Below are 18,895 nucleotides of genomic sequence, written 5' to 3' on the forward strand. Positions count from 1 at the left end.
GGTACTCCCTGTATATAGCCATGTTATTACCTGGTACTCCCTGTATATAGCCATGTTATTGCCTGGTACTCCCTGTATATAGCCATGTTATATTACCTGGTACTCCCTGTATATAGCCATGTTATTGCCTGGTACTCCCTGTACATAGCCATGTTATTGCCTGGTACTCCCTGTATATAGCCATGTTATTGCCTGGTACTCCCTGTATATAGCCATGTTATTGCCTGGTACTCCCTGTATATAGCCATGGTATTGCCTGGTACTCCTTGTAAATAGCCATGTTATATTATCTGGTACTCCCTGTATATAGCCATGTTATTACCTGGTACTCCCTGTATATAGCCATGTTATTGCCTGGTACTCCCTGTACATAGCCATGTTATTGCCTGGTACTCCTTGTAAATAGCCATGTTATATTATCTGGTACTCCCTGTATATAGCCATGTTATTACCTGGTACTCCCTGTACATAGCCATGTTATTGCCTGGTACTCCCTGTATATAGCCATGTTATTGCCTGGTACTCCCTGTATATAGCCATGTTATTGCCTGGTACTCCCTGGATATAGCCATGTTATTACCTGGTACTCCCTGTATATAGCCATGTTGTTGCCTGGTACTCCCTGTAAATAGCCATGTTGTTAACTGGTACTCCCTGTATATAGCAATGTTGTTACCTGGTACTCCCTTTATATAGCCATGTTATTACCTGGTACTCCCTGTATATAGCCATGTTATTGCCTGGTACTCCCTGTATATAGCCATGTTATTACCTGGTACTCCCGGTATATAGCCATGTTATTGCCTGTTACTCCCTGTACGTAGCCATGTTATTACCTGGTACTCCCTGTACATAGCCATGTTATTGCCTGGTACTCCCTGTATATAGCCATGTTATATTACCTGGTACTCCCTGTATATAGCCATGTTATTGCCTGGTACTCCCTGTATATAGCCATGTTATTGCCTGGTACTCCCTGTACATAGCCATGTTATATTACCTGGTACTCCCTGTATAGAGCCATGTTATTGCCTGGTACTCCCTGTATATAGCCATGTTATTGCCTGGTACTCCTTGTAAATAGCCATGTTATATTACCTGGTACTCCCTGTATATAGCCATGTTATTGCCTGGTACTCCCTGTATATAGCCATGTTATTGCCTGGTACTCCTTGTAAATAGCCATGTTATAACCTGGTATTCCTGTATATAGCCATGTTATTGCCCGGTACTCCCTGGATATAGCCATGTTATTACCTGTTACTCCCTGTATATAGCCATGTTGTTTGCCTGGTACTCCCTTATATAGCCATGTTTATTGCCTGGTACTCCCTGTATATAGCCATGTTATTGCCTGGTACTCCCTGTATATAGCCATGTTATTACCTGGTACTCCTGTATATAGCCATGTTATTGCCTGGTACTCCCTGTATATAGCCATGTTATTACCTGGTACTCCCTGTATATAGCCATGTTATTGCCTGGTACTCCCTGTAATAGCCATGTTATTACCTGGTACTCCCGGTATATAGCCATGTTATTGCCTGTTACTCCCTGTACGTAGCCATGTTATTACCTGGTACTCCCTGTACATAGCCATGTTATTGCCTGGTACTCCCTGTATATAGCCATGTTATATTACCTGGTACTCCCTGTATATAGCCATGTTATTACCTGGTACTCCCCTGTACATAGCCATGTTATATTACCTGGTACTCCCTGTACATAGCCATGTTATATTACCTGGTACTCCCTGTATATTAGCCATGTTATTGCCTGGTACTCCCTGTATATAGCCATGTTATTGCCTGGTACTCCTTGTACATAGCCATGTTATTGCCTTGGTACGCCTGTAATTAGCCATGTTATTATCTGGTACTCCCTGTATATAGCCATGTTATTACCTGGTACTCCCTGTACATAGCCATGTTACTGCCTGGTACTCCCTGTATATAGCCATGTTATTGCCTGGTACTCCCTGTATATAGCCATGTTATTGCCTGGTACTCCCTGGATATAGCCATGTTATTACCTGGTACTCCCTGTATATAGCCATGTTGTTGCCTGGTACTCCCGGTAAATAGCCATGTATATTATCTGGTACTCCCTGTATATAGCCATGTTATTACCTGGTACTCCCTGTATATAGCCATGTTATTGCCTGGTACTCCCTGTATATAGCCATGTTATTACCTGGTACTCCCTGTATATAGCCATGTTATTGCCTGGTACTCCCTGATATAGCCATGTTATTTACATGGGTACTCCCTGTATATAGCCATGTTGTTGCCTGGTACTCCCTGTAAATAGCCATGTTGTTAACTGGTACTCCCTGTATATAGCAATGTGTTACCTGGTCCCTCCCTTTATATAGCCATGTTATGCCTAGTACTCCCCGTATATAGCCATGTTATTACCTGGTACTCCCTGTATATAGCCATGTTATGCCTGGTACTCCCTGTATATAGTCATCTTATTACCTGGTACTCCCGGTATATAGCCATGTTATTGCCTGTACTCCTGTACGTAGCCATGTTATTACCTGGTACTCCCTGTACATAGCCATGTTATATTACTGGTACTCCCTGTATATAGCCATGTTATTGCCTGGTACTCCCTGTATATAGCCATGTTATTGCCTGGTACTCCCTGTACATAGCCAGTTATTGCCTGGTACTCCTTGTAAATAGCCATGTTATATTATCTGGTACTCCCTGTATATAGCCATGTTATTACCTGGTACTCCCTGTACATAGCCATGTTATTGCCTGGTACTCCCTGTATATAGCCATGTTATTGCCTGGTACTCCCTGTATATAGCCATGTTATTGCCTGGTACTCCCTGGATATAGCCATGTTATTACCTGGTACTCCCTGTATATAGCCATGTGTTGCCTGGTACTCCCTGTATATAGCAATGTTGTTACCTGGTACTCCCTTTATATAGCCATGTTATTGCCTGGTACTCCCTGTATATAGCCATGTTATTGCCTGGTACTCCCTGTATATAGTCATGTATTACCTGGTACTCCCGGTATATAGCCATGTTATTGCCTGTTACTCCCTGTACGTAGCCATGTTATTACCTGGTACTCCCTGTACATAGCCATGTTATTGCCTGGTACTCCCTGTATGTAGCCATGTTATATTGCCTGGTACTCCCTGTATGTAGCCATGTTATATTACCTGGTACTCCCTGTATATAGCCATGTTATTACCTGGTACTCCCTGTACATAGCCATGTTATATTACCTGGTACTCCCTGTATATAGCCATGTTATTGCCTGGTACTCCCTGTATATAGCCATGTTATTGCCTGGTACTCCCTGTACATAGCCATGTTATATTACCTGGTACTCCCTGTATAGAGCCATGTTATTGCCTGGTACTCCCTGTATATAGCCATGTTATTGCCTGGTACTCCTTGTAAATAGCCATGTTATATTACCTGGTACTCCCTGTATATAGCCATGTTATTACCTGGTACTCCCTGTATATAGCCATGTTATTGCCTGGTACTCCCTATATATAGCCATGTTATATTACCTGCTACTCCCTGTATATAGCCATGTTATTGCCTGGTACTCCCTGTACATAGCCATGTTATTGCCTGGTACTCCCTGTATATAGCCATGTTATTGCCTGGTACTCCCTGTATATAGCCATGTTATTGCCTGGTACTCCCTGTACATAGCCATGGTATTGCCTGGTACTCCTTGTAAATAGCCATGTTATATTATCTGGTACTCCCTGTATATAGCCATGTTATTACCTGGTACTCCCTGTATATAGCCATGTTATTGCCTGGTACTCCCTGTACATAGCCATGTTATTGCCTGGTACTCCTTGTAAATAGCCATGTTATATTATCTGGTACTCCCTGTATATAGCCATGTTATTACCTGGTACTCCCTGTACATAGCCATGTTATTGCCTGGTACTCCCTGTATATAGCCATGTTATTGCCTGGTACTCCCTGTATATAGCCATGTTATTGCCTGGTACTCCCTGGATATAGCCATGTTATTACCTGGTACTCCCTGTATATAGCCATGTTGTTGCCTGGTACTCCCTGTAAATAGCCATGTTGTTAACTGGTACTCCCTGTATATAGCAATGTTGTTACCTGGTACTCCCTTTATATAGCCATGTTATTACCTGGTACTCCCTGTATATAGCCATGTTATTGCCTGGTACTCCCTGTATATAGCCATGTTATTACCTGGTACTCCCGGTATATAGCCATGTTATTGCCTGTTACTCCCTGTACGTAGCCATGTTATTACCTGGTACTCCCTGTACATAGCCATGTTATTGCCTGGTACTCCCTGTATATAGCCATGTTATATTACCTGGTACTCCCTGTATATAGCCATGTTATTGCCTGGTACTCCCTGTATATAGCCATGTTATTGCCTGGTACTCCCTGTACATAGCCATGTTATATTACCTGGTACTCCCTGTATAGAGCCATGTTATTGCCTGGTACTCCCTGTATATAGCCATGTTATTGCCTGGTACTCCTTGTAAATAGCCATGTTATATTACCTGGTACTCCCTGTATATAGCCATGTTATTGCCTGGTACTCCCTGTATATAGCCATGTTATTGCCTGGTACTCCTTGTAAATAGCCATGTTATAACCTGGTATTCCTGTATATAGCCATGTTATTGCCCGGTACTCCCTGGATATAGCCATGTTATTACCTGGTACTCCCTGTATATAGCCATGTTGTTGCCTGGTACTCCCTTTATATAGCCATGTTATTGCCTGGTACTCCCTGTATATAGCCATGTTATTGCCTGGTACTCCCTGTATATAGCCATGTTATTACCTGGTACTCCCTGTATATAGCCATGTTATTGCCTGGTACTCCCTGTATATAGCCATGTTATTACCTGGTACTCCCTGTATATAGCCATGTTATTGCCTGGTACTCCCTGTATATAGCCATGTTATTACCTGGTACTCCCGGTATATAGCCATGTTATTGCCTGTTACTCCCTGTACGTAGCCATGTTATTACCTGGTACTCCCTGTACATAGCCATGTTATTGCCTGGTACTCCCTGTATATAGCCATGTTATATTACCTGGTACTCCCTGTATATAGCCATGTTATTACCTGGTACTCCCTGTACATAGCCATGTTATATTACCTGGTACTCCCTGTACATAGCCATGTTATATTACCTGGTACTCCCTGTATATAGCCATGTTATTGCCTGGTACTCCCTGTATATAGCCATGTTATTGCCTGGTACTCCCTGTACATAGACATGTTATTACCTGGTACTCCCTTTATATAGCCATGTTATTGCCTGGTACTCCCCGTATATAGCCATGTTATTACCTGGTACTCCCTGTATATAGCCATGTTATTGCCTGGTACTCCCTGTATATAGTCATCTTTTTACCTGGTACTCCCGGTATATAGCCATGTTATTGCCTGTTACTCCCTGTACGTAGCCATGTTATTACCTGGTACTCCCTGTACATAGCCATGTTATTGCCTGGTACTCCCTGTATATAGCCATGTTATATTACCTGGTACTCCCTGTATATAGCCATGTTATTGCCTGGTACTCCCTGTATATAGCCATGTTATTGCCTGGTACTCCTTGTAAATAGCCATGTTATATTACCTGGTACTCCCTGTATATAGCCATGTTATTACCTGGTACTCCCTGTATATAGCCATGTTATTGCCTGGTACTCCCTATATATAGCCATGTTATATTACCTGCTACTCCCTGTATATAGCCATGTTATTGCCTGGTACTCCCTGTACATAGCCATGTTTTTGCCTGGTACTCCCTGTATATAGCCATGTTATTGCCTGGTACTCCCTGTATATAGCCATGTTATTGCCTGGTACTCCCTGTACATAGCCATGGTATTGCCTGGTACTCCTTGTAAATAGCCATGTTATATTATCTGGTACTCCCTGTATATAGCCATGTTATTACCTGGTACTCCCTGTATATAGCCATGTTATTGCCTGGTACTCCCTGTACATAGCCATGTTATTGCCTGGTACTCCTTGTAAATAGCCATGTTATATTATCTGGTACTCCCTGTATATAGCCATGTTATTACCTGGTACTCCCTGTACATAGCCATGTTATTGCCTGGTACTCCCTGTATATAGCCATGTTATTGCCTGGTACTCCCTGTATATAGCCATGTTATTGCCTGGTACTCCCTGGATATAGCCATGTTATTACCTGGTACTCCCTGTATATAGCCATGTTGTTGCCTGGTACTCCCTGTAAATAGCCATGTTGTTAACTGGTACTCCCTGTATATAGCAATGTTGTTACCTGGTACTCCCTTTATATAGCCATGTTATTACCTGGTACTCCCTGTATATAGCCATGTTATTGCCTGGTACTCCCTGTATATAGCCATGTTATTACCTGGTACTCCCGGTATATAGCCATGTTATTGCCTGTTACTCCCTGTACGTAGCCATGTTATTACCTGGTACTCCCTGTACATAGCCATGTTATTGCCTGGTACTCCCTGTATATAGCCATGTTATATTACCTGGTACTCCCTGTATATAGCCATGTTATTGCCTGGTACTCCCTGTATATAGCCATGTTATTGCCTGGTACTCCCTGTACATAGCCATGTTATATTACCTGGTACTCCCTGTATAGAGCCATGTTATTGCCTGGTACTCCCTGTATATAGCCATGTTATTGCCTGGTACTCCTTGTAAATAGCCATGTTATATTACCTGGTACTCCCTGTATATAGCCATGTTATTGCCTGGTACTCCCTGTATATAGCCATGTTATTGCCTGGTACTCCTTGTAAATAGCCATGTTATAACCTGGTATTCCTGTATATAGCCATGTTATTGCCCGGTACTCCCTGGATATAGCCATGTTATTACCTGGTACTCCCTGTATATAGCCATGTTGTTGCCTGGTACTCCCTTTATATAGCCATGTTATTGCCTGGTACTCCCTGTATATAGCCATGTTATTGCCTGGTACTCCCTGTATATAGCCATGTTATTACCTGGTACTCCCTGTATATAGCCATGTTATTGCCTGGTACTCCCTGTATATAGCCATGTTATTACCTGGTACTCCCTGTATATAGCCATGTTATTGCCTGGTACTCCCTGTATATAGCCATGTTATTACCTGGTACTCCCGGTATATAGCCATGTTATTGCCTGTTACTCCCTGTACGTAGCCATGTTATTACCTGGTACTCCCTGTACATAGCCATGTTATTGCCTGGTACTCCCTGTATATAGCCATGTTATATTACCTGGTACTCCCTGTATATAGCCATGTTATTACCTGGTACTCCCTGTACATAGCCATGTTATATTACCTGGTACTCCCTGTACATAGCCATGTTATATTACCTGGTACTCCCTGTATATAGCCATGTTATTGCCTGGTACTCCCTGTATATAGCCATGTTATTGCCTGGTACTCCCTGTACATAGACATGTTATTACCTGGTACTCCCTTTATATAGCCATGTTATTGCCTGGTACTCCCCGTATATAGCCATGTTATTACCTGGTACTCCCTGTATATAGCCATGTTATTGCCTGGTACTCCCTGTATATAGTCATCTTATTACCTGGTACTCCCGGTATATAGCCATGTTATTGCCTGTTACTCCCTGTACGTAGCCATGTTATTACCTGGTACTCCCTGTACATAGCCATGTTATTGCCTGGTACTCCCTGTATATAGCCATGTTATATTACCTGGTACTCCCTGTATATAGCCATGTTATTACCTGGTACTCCCTGTACATAGCCGTGTTATATTACCTGGTACTCCTTGTAAATAGCCATGTTATATTACCTGGTACTCCCTGTATATAGCCATGTTATTACCTGGTACTCCCTGTATATAGCCATGTTATTGCCTGGTACTCCCTGTATATAGCCATGTTATATTACCTGGTACTCCCTGTATATAGCCATGTTATTGCCTGGTACTCCCTGTACATAGCCATGTTATTGCCTGGTACTCCCTGTACATAGCCATGTTATTGCCTGGTACTCCCTGTATATAGCCATGTTATTGCCTGGTACTCCCTGTACATAGCCATGTTATTGCCTGGTACTCCTTGTAAATAGCCATGTTATATTATCTGGTACTCCCTGTATATAGCCATGTTATTACCTGGTACTCCCTGTACATAGCCATGTTATTGCCTGGTACTCCCTGTATATAGCCATGTTATTGCCTGGTACTCCCTGTATATAGCCATGTTATTGCCTGGTACTCCCTGGATATAGCCATGTTATTACCTGGTACTCCCTGTATATAGCCATGTTGTTGCCTGGTACTCCCTGTAAATAGCCATGTTGTTAACTGGTACTCCCTGTATATAGCAATGTTGTTACCTGGTACTCCATTTATATAGCCATGTTATTACCTGGTACTCCCTGTATATAGCCATGTTATTGCCTGGTACTCCCTGTATATAGCCATGTTATTACCTGGTACTCCCGGTATATAGCCATGTTATTGCCTGTTACTCCCTGTACGTAGCCATGTTATTACCTGGTACTCCCTGTACATAGCCATGTTATTGCCTGGTACTCCCTGTATATAGCCATGTTATTACCTGGTACTCCCTGTATATAGCCATGTTATTGCCTGGTACTCCCTGTATATAGTCATCTTATTACCTGGTACTCCCGGTATATAGCCATGTTATTGCCTGTTACTCCCTGTACGTAGCCATGTTATTACCTGGTACTCCCTGTACATAGCCATGTTATTGCCTGGTACTCCCTGTATATAGCCATGTTATATTACCTGGTACTCCCTGTATATAGCCATGTTATTACCTGGTACTCCCTGTACATAGCCGTGTTATATTACCTGGTACTCCTTGTAAATAGCCATGTTATATTACCTGGTACTCCCTGTATATAGCCATGTTATTACCTGGTACTCCCTGTATATAGCCATGTTATTGCCTGGTACTCCCTGTATATAGCCATGTTATATTACCTGGTACTCCCTGTATATAGCCATGTTATTGCCTGGTACTCCCTGTACATAGCCATGTTATTGCCTGGTACTCCCTGTACATAGCCATGTTATTGCCTGGTACTCCCTGTATATAGCCATGTTATTGCCTGGTACTCCCTGTACATAGCCATGTTATTGCCTGGTACTCCTTGTAAATAGCCATGTTATATTATCTGGTACTCCCTGTATATAGCCATGTTATTACCTGGTACTCCCTGTACATAGCCATGTTATTGCCTGGTACTCCCTGTATATAGCCATGTTATTGCCTGGTACTCCCTGTATATAGCCATGTTATTGCCTGGTACTCCCTGGATATAGCCATGTTATTACCTGGTACTCCCTGTATATAGCCATGTTGTTGCCTGGTACTCCCTGTAAATAGCCATGTTGTTAACTGGTACTCCCTGTATATAGCAATGTTGTTACCTGGTACTCCATTTATATAGCCATGTTATTACCTGGTACTCCCTGTATATAGCCATGTTATTGCCTGGTACTCCCTGTATATAGCCATGTTATTACCTGGTACTCCCGGTATATAGCCATGTTATTGCCTGTTACTCCCTGTACGTAGCCATGTTATTACCTGGTACTCCCTGTACATAGCCATGTTATTGCCTGGTACTCCCTGTATATAGCCATGTTATATTACCTGGTACTCCCTGTATATAGCCATGTTATTGCCTGGTACTCCTTGTAAATAGCCATGTTATATTACCTGGTACTCCCTGTATATAGCCATGTTATTGCCTGGTACTCCCTGTATATAGCCATGTTATTGCCTGGTACTCCCTGTATATAGCCATGTTATTGCCTGGTACTCCCTGTACATAGCCATGTTATTGCCTGGTACTCCCTGTATATAGCCATGTTATTGCCTGGTACTCCCTGTACATAGCCATGTTATTACCTGGTACTCCCTGTACATAGCCATGTTATTGCCTGGTACTCCCTGTATATAGCCATGTTATTGCCTGGTACTCCCTGTATATAGCCATGTTATTGCCTGGTACTCCCTGTACATAGACATGTTATTACCTGGTACTCCCTGTATATAGCCATGTTATTACCTGGTACTCCCTGTATATAGCCATGTTATTGCCTGGTACTCCCTGTATATAGCCATGTTATTGCCTGGTACTCCCTGTACATAGACATGTTATTGCCTGGTACTCCTTGTAAATAGCCATGTTATAATATCTGGTACTCCCTGTATATAACCATGTTATTATCTGGTACTCCCTGTACATAGCCATGTTATTGCCTGGTACTCCCTGTATATAGCTATGTTATTGCCTGGTACTCCCTGTATATAGCCATGTTATTACCTGGTACTCCCTGTATATAGCCATGTTATTACCTGGTACTCCCTGTACGTAGCCATGTTATTGCCTGGTACTGCCTGTATATTGCCATGTTCTTTTTTACTCTTATTGGTATTCTTTATTCACTGTGTATTTAATCCTTGTGTCACTTTCTATTTTTTACCCCAAAAAATATTATCCTTAACTCTGCATTGTTGGAAAAGGACTAGTAAGTAAACATTTCACTGTTAGTCTACACCTGTTGTTTACGAAGCATGTGACAAATGACATTTGTTTTGATGGGGAAATATGGGGGAATTCTAGTGATTTCTGCAGTTGCTCTGCTGTGGTATGTGGGAAAGGAAAGTGTTGTGGGACTTTTAACAGGAAGTGTGACCATGCACATGTTTCTCACCCACCCCCAAAAAATTTTTAGCGGGAGGGGAATTCTGGCGATTTCTACAGGGACTGCTGTTCATTTGTGGGAAATGGCCATTGTTACGGCTCTCTGTGCACAGATAACTGCTAGAAAGGACAAGAGGTCTAGTGCCATGACTCCTCTGCAATTTCCTTCCAACCAGGGTGTAACTACTGTAGCTGTCAACCAAGAGGAAGTTGGATAATATGAATGTAGAAAGCAGAGAGGTGTGTCGTTGTGTCTTAAGTGATGCGGAAGCATGTTTTGTGTGTGTGTACTGAACATGTACTACTTGAGTGTATTGTAGAGCAGTAGTGAATACTGTTCAGTAACAGTCCATTCGTTGTAATTGTTAATTGTATGAAGGAACTGTAATTGTCGTATAATCAATAGCATGACAATGACTATTAATGTCAGAATATAGCAACGTTATCAAATGAGGAGGACTGAGGAACACTTCTCCTAAAGTATGTGCTACTATACTATGGTAATAACATTGTGTAGTACAGCAGTGAGGAGTGGAGAGGAGAGAAGCAAGGCCGGTTTAATGAGTGCCACTCATGACACATGTTTACCAACAGAGTAAACCCCAGGAATCCATTACAGCAGAACTGATGTCATGCTGTCTGCCTCAGTGGTCAAACAAATGACTGTGTCTATATATCTTGTCCTGTCTCAGCTTCCCGAAAGTTTGCATTTATTTCAAGTAGTTCAGAATGCCCGCTCCAGCTGTGAGCCAGTTTTACTCGGCTTTATGTTGCTTTACTTTCTCCACTAATTCAGAAAGGCATAGGGAGGGCATGACTGTACGGTGATGTAATTCAGCCTCCAGTATTTATGCTGCAGTAGTTTATGTGTCGGGGGGCTGGGGTCAGTTTGTTATATCTGGAGTACTTCTCCTGTCCTATTCGGTGTCCTGTGTGAATCTAAGTGTGCGTTCTCTAATTCTCTCCTTCTCTCTTTCTTTCTCTCTCTCGGAGGACCTGAGCCCTAGGACCATGCCCCAGGACTACCTGACATGATGACTCCTTGCTGTCCCCAGTCCACCTGGCCATGCTGCTGTTCCAGTTTCAACTGACCTGAGCCCTAGGACCATGCCCCAGGACTACCTGACATGATGACTCCTTGCTGTCCCCAGTCTACCTGGCCATGCTGCTGCTCCAGTTTCAACTTCCACCTGACTGTGCTGCTGCTCTAGTTTCAACTGTTCTGCCTTATTATTATTCGACCATGCTGGTCATTTATGAACATTGAACATCTTGACCATGTTCTGTTATAATCTCCACCCGGCACAGCCAGAAGAGGACTGGCCACCCCACATAGCCTGGTTCCTCTCTAGGTTTCTTCCTAGGTATTGGCCTTTCTAGGGAGTTTTTCCTAGCCACCGTGCTTCTCCACCTGCATTGCTTGCTGTTTGGGGTTTTAGGCTGGGTTTCTGTACAGCACTTTGAGATATCAGCTGATGTACGAAGGGCTATATAAATAAATTTGATTTGATTTTGATTTGATTTGATGTAATTACATTGTTACGTCATTGGAAAAGTGGGCCCCTAACCCAAACATTACCCAGGTTTTTGTCTGGGTTAAAGGACAGAGTAAAACAGAGAAGCCCACATCCACATGCCTCTTGCCACCTCTGAAAACACACAAAGCCCACAGAGGGGAAAAGTCTCCTTGTGACCAAGGCTAGCGATGACTGGACAGTTAGTTATCTCTGAGAAGCAGCCTGCTTTCCCTCACTGCCTTATCACCCTCAAATTCCTGCACTCATCTTTCTTTCTTTTGTTTATTCCATTCCCTCTATCGTTCCCTTTCTACGGCCCTGTTTTGCGGGTGCCAGTTTCCTCACTCGATCTTGTTGCCCATTTTTCTGCATGCCCTTCCGAGGGCTAGTTTCACATACTGCTGTGTTCATGGCGACGTTCTAGAAATAGGCCTACTGAAAAGGGTGAACTTCCTCAAATTCCGTTTCTCATAGTCCATTAAACTCCCCTCGTCTTCCTTCTTTGTTGTCCGTTTGGTCTGGTTATCTGTCCCACTCCCTCTCTCTCGGGCTGAGGAGGGACTCCCCTCTACCGCTGATGTCCAGAGTGTTATAACACGCTGAGATACAGTACATGTCACGTAATTCCCTGTGACGGCAGACACCCTTCTTCTGTGGGATTGTTGAGTAACAGATAGATCATTGTTGGTCTGAACAAACACTGCTGACTAGGGTGTTCCTTTTAGCTCTTCTATTTATTTTTTCTTCTCTGCCCTTGTTCATACACCGGTAGTACATCCACTGAACAACTGTTGTTGCTTGACATGTGGGCTCTTTTCGTGTTGCTTTTAACTGAACAATTAGACTCGACAATGAGCCTAAGCCACAGGTTTTTGATCAACACTGAAGGGTAAAAAAACAACAAAGCGTGACGATCACAAGGTTTTCAAGGGAGTTCGGTCAGGACTTTTCTGAGTAACCGAGTCATCATGGCCCAAATGTCAATGATTTCCAGAATACCAGGCCATGATGTCACTTTGCTCACAGAGCAGAGCGGTCTCAGACTGGACACCTCCTTTGTGTTGCTCATCGCACTGTTTCAGCCACTATGTTTTAGATGAGGTGTGAAATTGCCTAGGTCATAAACAATATTGTGCTTCCTTATTTCTGGACTGTCTGAAATAGGCCTGGATAATGTCTTGCAAATGGGTTTTAAAAGCTATCAGACTGACAGGACACTGTGTGCTTTCTGATGGTGCCAAGTCTGGTTTCCTCAATATTATAAAAGGGGTACCGCTGAGGTTGGTATTGGGAACTGTTCTCTTTACTATTTATGTAAATAATATTAGTCTATGTATTAAATCGTGCAATATTAATCTGTATGCAGACAAAACGGTTATGTATGCCATAGCCTGGTCAACATTCGGTGCAATGTTGGAGCTGCAATCTGAATTTGTTGCATTATGGAAAGCCCTGGTTGATTTAAAACATACTTAATATGCTGTTCTCTAATTCATGGGAACATTTCTCAGGGGGGCTACATATTCACTCGTTGGATGCCTCTCTTATCAAGCGGGTTCCCGCCTATACATATCTCCGTGTTTTGGATTGATAAAGATCTAACATTTCAAAAACATGAGCTACTGAAAGAACTCTGATTTAAAGTTGTCTTTAAAAAAATAACATGTATTAGATCTTGCTTCCATGAACAGAACGAAACGGGTTGTGCGGTCAAACTTTCCTGCCAGGCCTTGACTATGGTGACATCGTTTACCGGACGGCAGCAGCCACTAAACCAGTGGGGACTTGGGGAATTCTGCTGCTTTAATCCTCATGGTTATGACCTCTTGGTGTTGTGTAACAGGAGTTTAAGCAGTGACTGAAAACTTAGGTGTTTTCCCCCTTAGTATCGGTTCACAAACACGTTCCCTGGATACCCTCTGATTCATTTTTAAGACACACCAGTGGAAAATTAGTTACTGCTGGTGGTTTGATCACTGTGCTCAACAAAGTGGGTTACATTTGAAAATCATCAAATACATTAAACAATGTTAAACATTAAATGTATGAAACACTACTATTTTTGGTTTTTCTAATTATTTGTGTTACATCAACTCATATTTAATCATATTATCAGTAAATCCAACACATTTTTATGGCCATTATTGATTCCCTGGACTTTCTTTGTATGTGTTAATTCTAACAATTTATTCAAGTAAAAAAAATAATCCAAAACAGGACATTACATCAACTCAATAATATAGAGTGTAAATTTGCTGTCTTCATTGTATCATGTAGATTCAACACTTGTATTTTTTATTTATTTTTACATTGAACACTCTTCAGCTATTAGACTGTTAGACTTCCTCTATCCGTTTTTAGGTTATAACTGAGTTATAATGCATCACAGATTTTATAAACAATTGATACATCTCGTTATTGCCATCTTCTAACTACCCAACATTGTTGGATCAAATCCTTGGTTGAACAGTGAAAGTGATACTTTTCCTCATTTGGGTTTTCAAACACACATTATTTGAAGGTTGGTCACTAGGCAACATAAAATCACGTGTTGTCCAAGTTGCATGCAATAAGGAATTCCCCTGCTGTCGGTAGCCTAAGTCAGGGCAGGGCGCATGTTGTGCCTCCCGAGTGGCGCAGCGGTCTAAGACACTGCATCTCACTGCAAGAGACGTCACTACAGTCCATGGTTGTAATCCAGGCTGTATCACATCCGGCCGTGATTGGGAGTCCCATCTGGTGGCGCACAATTGGCCCAGCGTCATCCAGGTTTGGCCGGAGTAGGCCGTCATTGTAAATAAGAATTTGTTCTTAACTGACTTGCCGGGTTAAAAACAAAATGATGGTCTCATGCCTACTCCTCAACAGGTGCGCTTTGGACTAGAATGAATGAGTTTATTTGATTAGCTGTAGGCCTTGTAGTAGAAACCCTGACCTATTTGTCCCAAGGTTCGTGTGACAATGGCCTTTGAAATAGGCCTAAAAAGTGATCAAGCTTGGTTTAGGACAGGCTATGCTCTGTTGCCAAGTGTTAAAGCACCCTGCAGCCACTGATAATGTAATAAAATGCCAATAATGTAATAAATATGCCGAATGCATAATGTAATAACGTTTTTTTGTGTAGATTACTACATTATGTTGTGGGTAAGAGATATCCATGAATAGTGTAAAAACTTTATCCTATATTGTAATATTCACTGCCCCCCCCCCCATGCATATCAAGTCTCATGCTTCAGTAATAGCTGACTTCACACCAAACCACATTCCTGAACAGTAGCTTGAAACCTGACTTTCAAAATACACATTTGACCCCCAATACACACCAACAACCCCAGTCAGTGAGTCAGTCTGACTGTCTGTGTAAATGATGGCGAGAGAGTGTGTGCGTGCTTGTGCAATTTTTTTGTTGCAAACTATTACTAAAATCTCAAATGTTATGCAATGTTTTTATAGATATAACCCTGCGAACAGCATCACAAAATGGTTGCCTAAAGTGGTCCCACAAAGGTTTTGTCTAGTTCCCGGTTTGTCCCGGGGACGTTCACAATAATGTTTTTAGGACATTCATGGGACGTTGTTTCATGGTCTCCTGGAGGGTTTTGAGTAGTTCCCGGTTCGTCCCGGGGACGGCCCAGAGGGCATTTTTAGGATGTTCTCAGGATGTTTTGTCATCATCCCCTGAAGGTTCTTGTACCCGGCTTGTTCGCTTGAGTCTTTCAAAGAGCTGTCAGTCAAGGCAGGGTCATGAATAATAGCTCCCTGCCCACTCAGCCTGTTCTTTCAGGCTTCCTGATAGTTAGAGATGAGAGAAAAGGTACAATATCTTCCATTTTTAGCTTTATAATAGTGAACAAATATTATGGGTGATGTTTTGGTAATTCAAAATATTTTTTTACTTGGAAAATAGGATGACTGTGCGGGACCTTTAACACTGTGTTATTTCTTTAAAAAAAACTGTGTGACTATAATATAAATCAATTTAATTAAGATAAAATATCTGAAATAAATATCAGATAATAAAGGCCAGTATCATCTTATTTACTTAAATAAAAGAGAATAAATCATCTCAAACTGCAGCAGTCAAATTATTTGCGCTCAGAAGCAAGTACCAACAAGCTTCACATTGAGCGTGGGAAATGAGCTCTACAAAGTAAATAGTATTATTATTATTACTATAAAGACAGAAAAATACACATGTAAAAGCTTAATTAAATAAAGGAATATTCGTGGGAATATAGCCATAATATACACAAGAGAAAGGAGAATGGAATATATTTGAAAAGCCATTTATTTAAATAAATTGAAGCAGCCTCCATGTGCGAATGCTATTTTTCAAACATTTTGATATTTCTTTGTGTCTATTGTGCAAATAACGTTATTTTTTTTTATTGGAGAAAGAAAACAAGTAGGCGACCAGTAAGGTGCAATAAACTTTTGTTTGTGATCTATTTACAGAAAATATACATATAGGAACAAATCAGCCTGAATATCAGGACGCGCAACTGCAATGTGTTTCAACTGCTTATATGTACTTTACATCTGAAACTGTTCTTCAGAGATTGCAACCCTTCTGTCCCCACGCACAGTGTGTTTAGGGCTCCATCTACCTTCATTCCTCCTGGGCCTATTGATTCCAGTGCTGGATGCGTACCAAAGGCTGCTTTGTGAAGACATATATCTAAGCTAAAAGCCTCTGTCCCTTATGCCAGAAACATCTTTACCCACTCGGACAAACATGCCCTTAAATCTCCAGAATGACACCTCTATTGTCATCCACCTAGTGGACAAGGTAGGTGCTGTTAATGTACAAGGTTACACTGTCTTAAAGAATGAAGTACTCAGGCAACGAAATGATCAGACGTTCTATAAGACTCACAAAAAAAAACACAAAACAGCTTTGGCTGTAATCGAACAGACTGTCTGTCACTGAGGGTATGTGCAATGGTGATCTCACCAAAAAACAACTTACCTCTTCGTCGGCATGTCCGTTCATTTCCATGATTTCAGTCGCCATATTTGCCTCTTAACTATTGAATTTGAAATAAAGCGGGTTAAATTCCAAAAGTATTGTGGGAGTTCGTGTCGTTGTTTCGCTGCCAGTGTCCGCCAGGTCTGTCGCTGTGTGAAATAAAGACTAAGATGTGGAAGAGTGCCTACCACCCGTCAACGAGGGGCGTTTCCACACCGTGGCTCAGGAACTGAAAGTAGATCCAGAATCGTCATGTTCTGATCTATAAGGAGAGCCCCTTTTCATTTGGAATGAGAAACAAGAGTTTCACAACATAAAATATGCAATAAAGGGTTTTTATGAAATTATGTAAATTGTCATTGATCTGATCATTTTCAAGCCTTTCAAACTTTGGGTTACGCCTGATATGTATAGCTTTTAACAAAACATCTTCCTAAACACCATGTCAACATCAATTGAATAGCCTAAGGCTTATTTTCGACTGTAACACCAGTGTTGCACTATTGTATAGGATACAAGGGAAATTGTGTTTTCATAGCACTGACAGAGAGAACTTGTGAAGAGCAGAATCAACAACAACTTCTGCATAATCTCATACTGAACAGTTGCTTTGTGAAAAGGTGTTAAAGTTCACTGTGAACCATTTTTATGTAAATGACAGCTGAAAAGTATAAGTGGCCTGCCTGGCTTTGGCCTCAAGTGAGACAGGGGGTACAGGCCCCCAAATGGAAACAGAAAGGTATTTTTAGGTAAAACACTGGGGTAAATCCTGTATAGAAATGCACCATAACTGTTGGAGAATGAGTCAGAATAAGGATCCAATTTTCAGTGCTGAATGGAGGTGCCACATTGCGTACATCTTCAGAAACAACACCTCCACTACGTTGATTCTCAACACAGGGGCCCCACAAGGGTGCATGCTCAGCCCCCTCCTTACTCCCTGTTCACCCATGACTGCGTGGCCAAGCAAGCCTCCAACTCAATCATCAAGTTTGCAGATGACACAACAATTATAGGCCTGATTACCAACAATGACGAGATGGCCTACAGGGAGGAGGTGAGGGCCCTGGCAGAGTGGTGCCAGGAAAATGACCTCAACTTCAACAAAACGAAGAAGCTTATCGTGGACTTCGGGAGACAGCAGAGGGAGCACGCCCCTATCCACATAGGCAGGACCGCAGTGGAGAAGCTGAAAAGTTTAAAGTTCCTCGGCGTACACATCATTGACAATCTGAAATAGTCCACCCACACCTCAGGAGGCTGAAGAAATTTGGCTTGGCCCCTAAGACCCTCACAGACTTTTACAGATGCACAATTGAGAGCACGCTGTCGGGTTGTATCAATGCCTGGTACTGCAACTGCACCGCCCGCATCCACAGGGCTCTCCAGAGGGTGGTGCAGTCTGCCCAACGCATCACCGGGGGCACACTGCCTGCCCTTCAGGACACCTACAGCACCCGATGTCACAGGAAGGCCAAAAAGGACATCAACCATGCCTGTTCACCCCGCTACCATCCAGAAGGCGAGGTCAGTACAGATGCATCATTGCTGGGACCGAGAGACTGAAAAATTGCTTCTATCTCAAGGCCATCAGACTGTTAAATAGCCATCACTAGCCGGCTACCACCCGGTTACTCAACCCTGCACCTTAGAGGCTGTTGCTCTAAG

At 42.3% G+C, this 18,895-nt stretch overlaps 1 protein-coding gene across 1 annotated transcript in view; it reads right to left on the reverse strand.

Moving 5' to 3' along the window:
- ninj1 (ninjurin 1) overlaps positions 1-17,421 on the reverse strand; it is a 27,072-nt gene extending 9,651 nt beyond the window's left edge. The window contains exon 1 of the mRNA XM_020485373.2: positions 17,228-17,421. Coding sequence (XP_020340962.1) covers positions 17,228-17,272 — 45 coding nt within the window. The 5' untranslated portion in view covers positions 17,273-17,421. The remainder of the gene's footprint in view (positions 1-17,227) is intronic.
- Positions 17,422-18,895: the final 1,474 nt, after the last annotated feature.

Source organism: Oncorhynchus kisutch, linkage group LG1, assembly GCF_002021735.2.
Source record: "Oncorhynchus kisutch isolate 150728-3 linkage group LG1, Okis_V2, whole genome shotgun sequence".
NCBI lineage: Eukaryota > Metazoa > Chordata > Actinopteri > Salmoniformes > Salmonidae > Oncorhynchus > Oncorhynchus kisutch.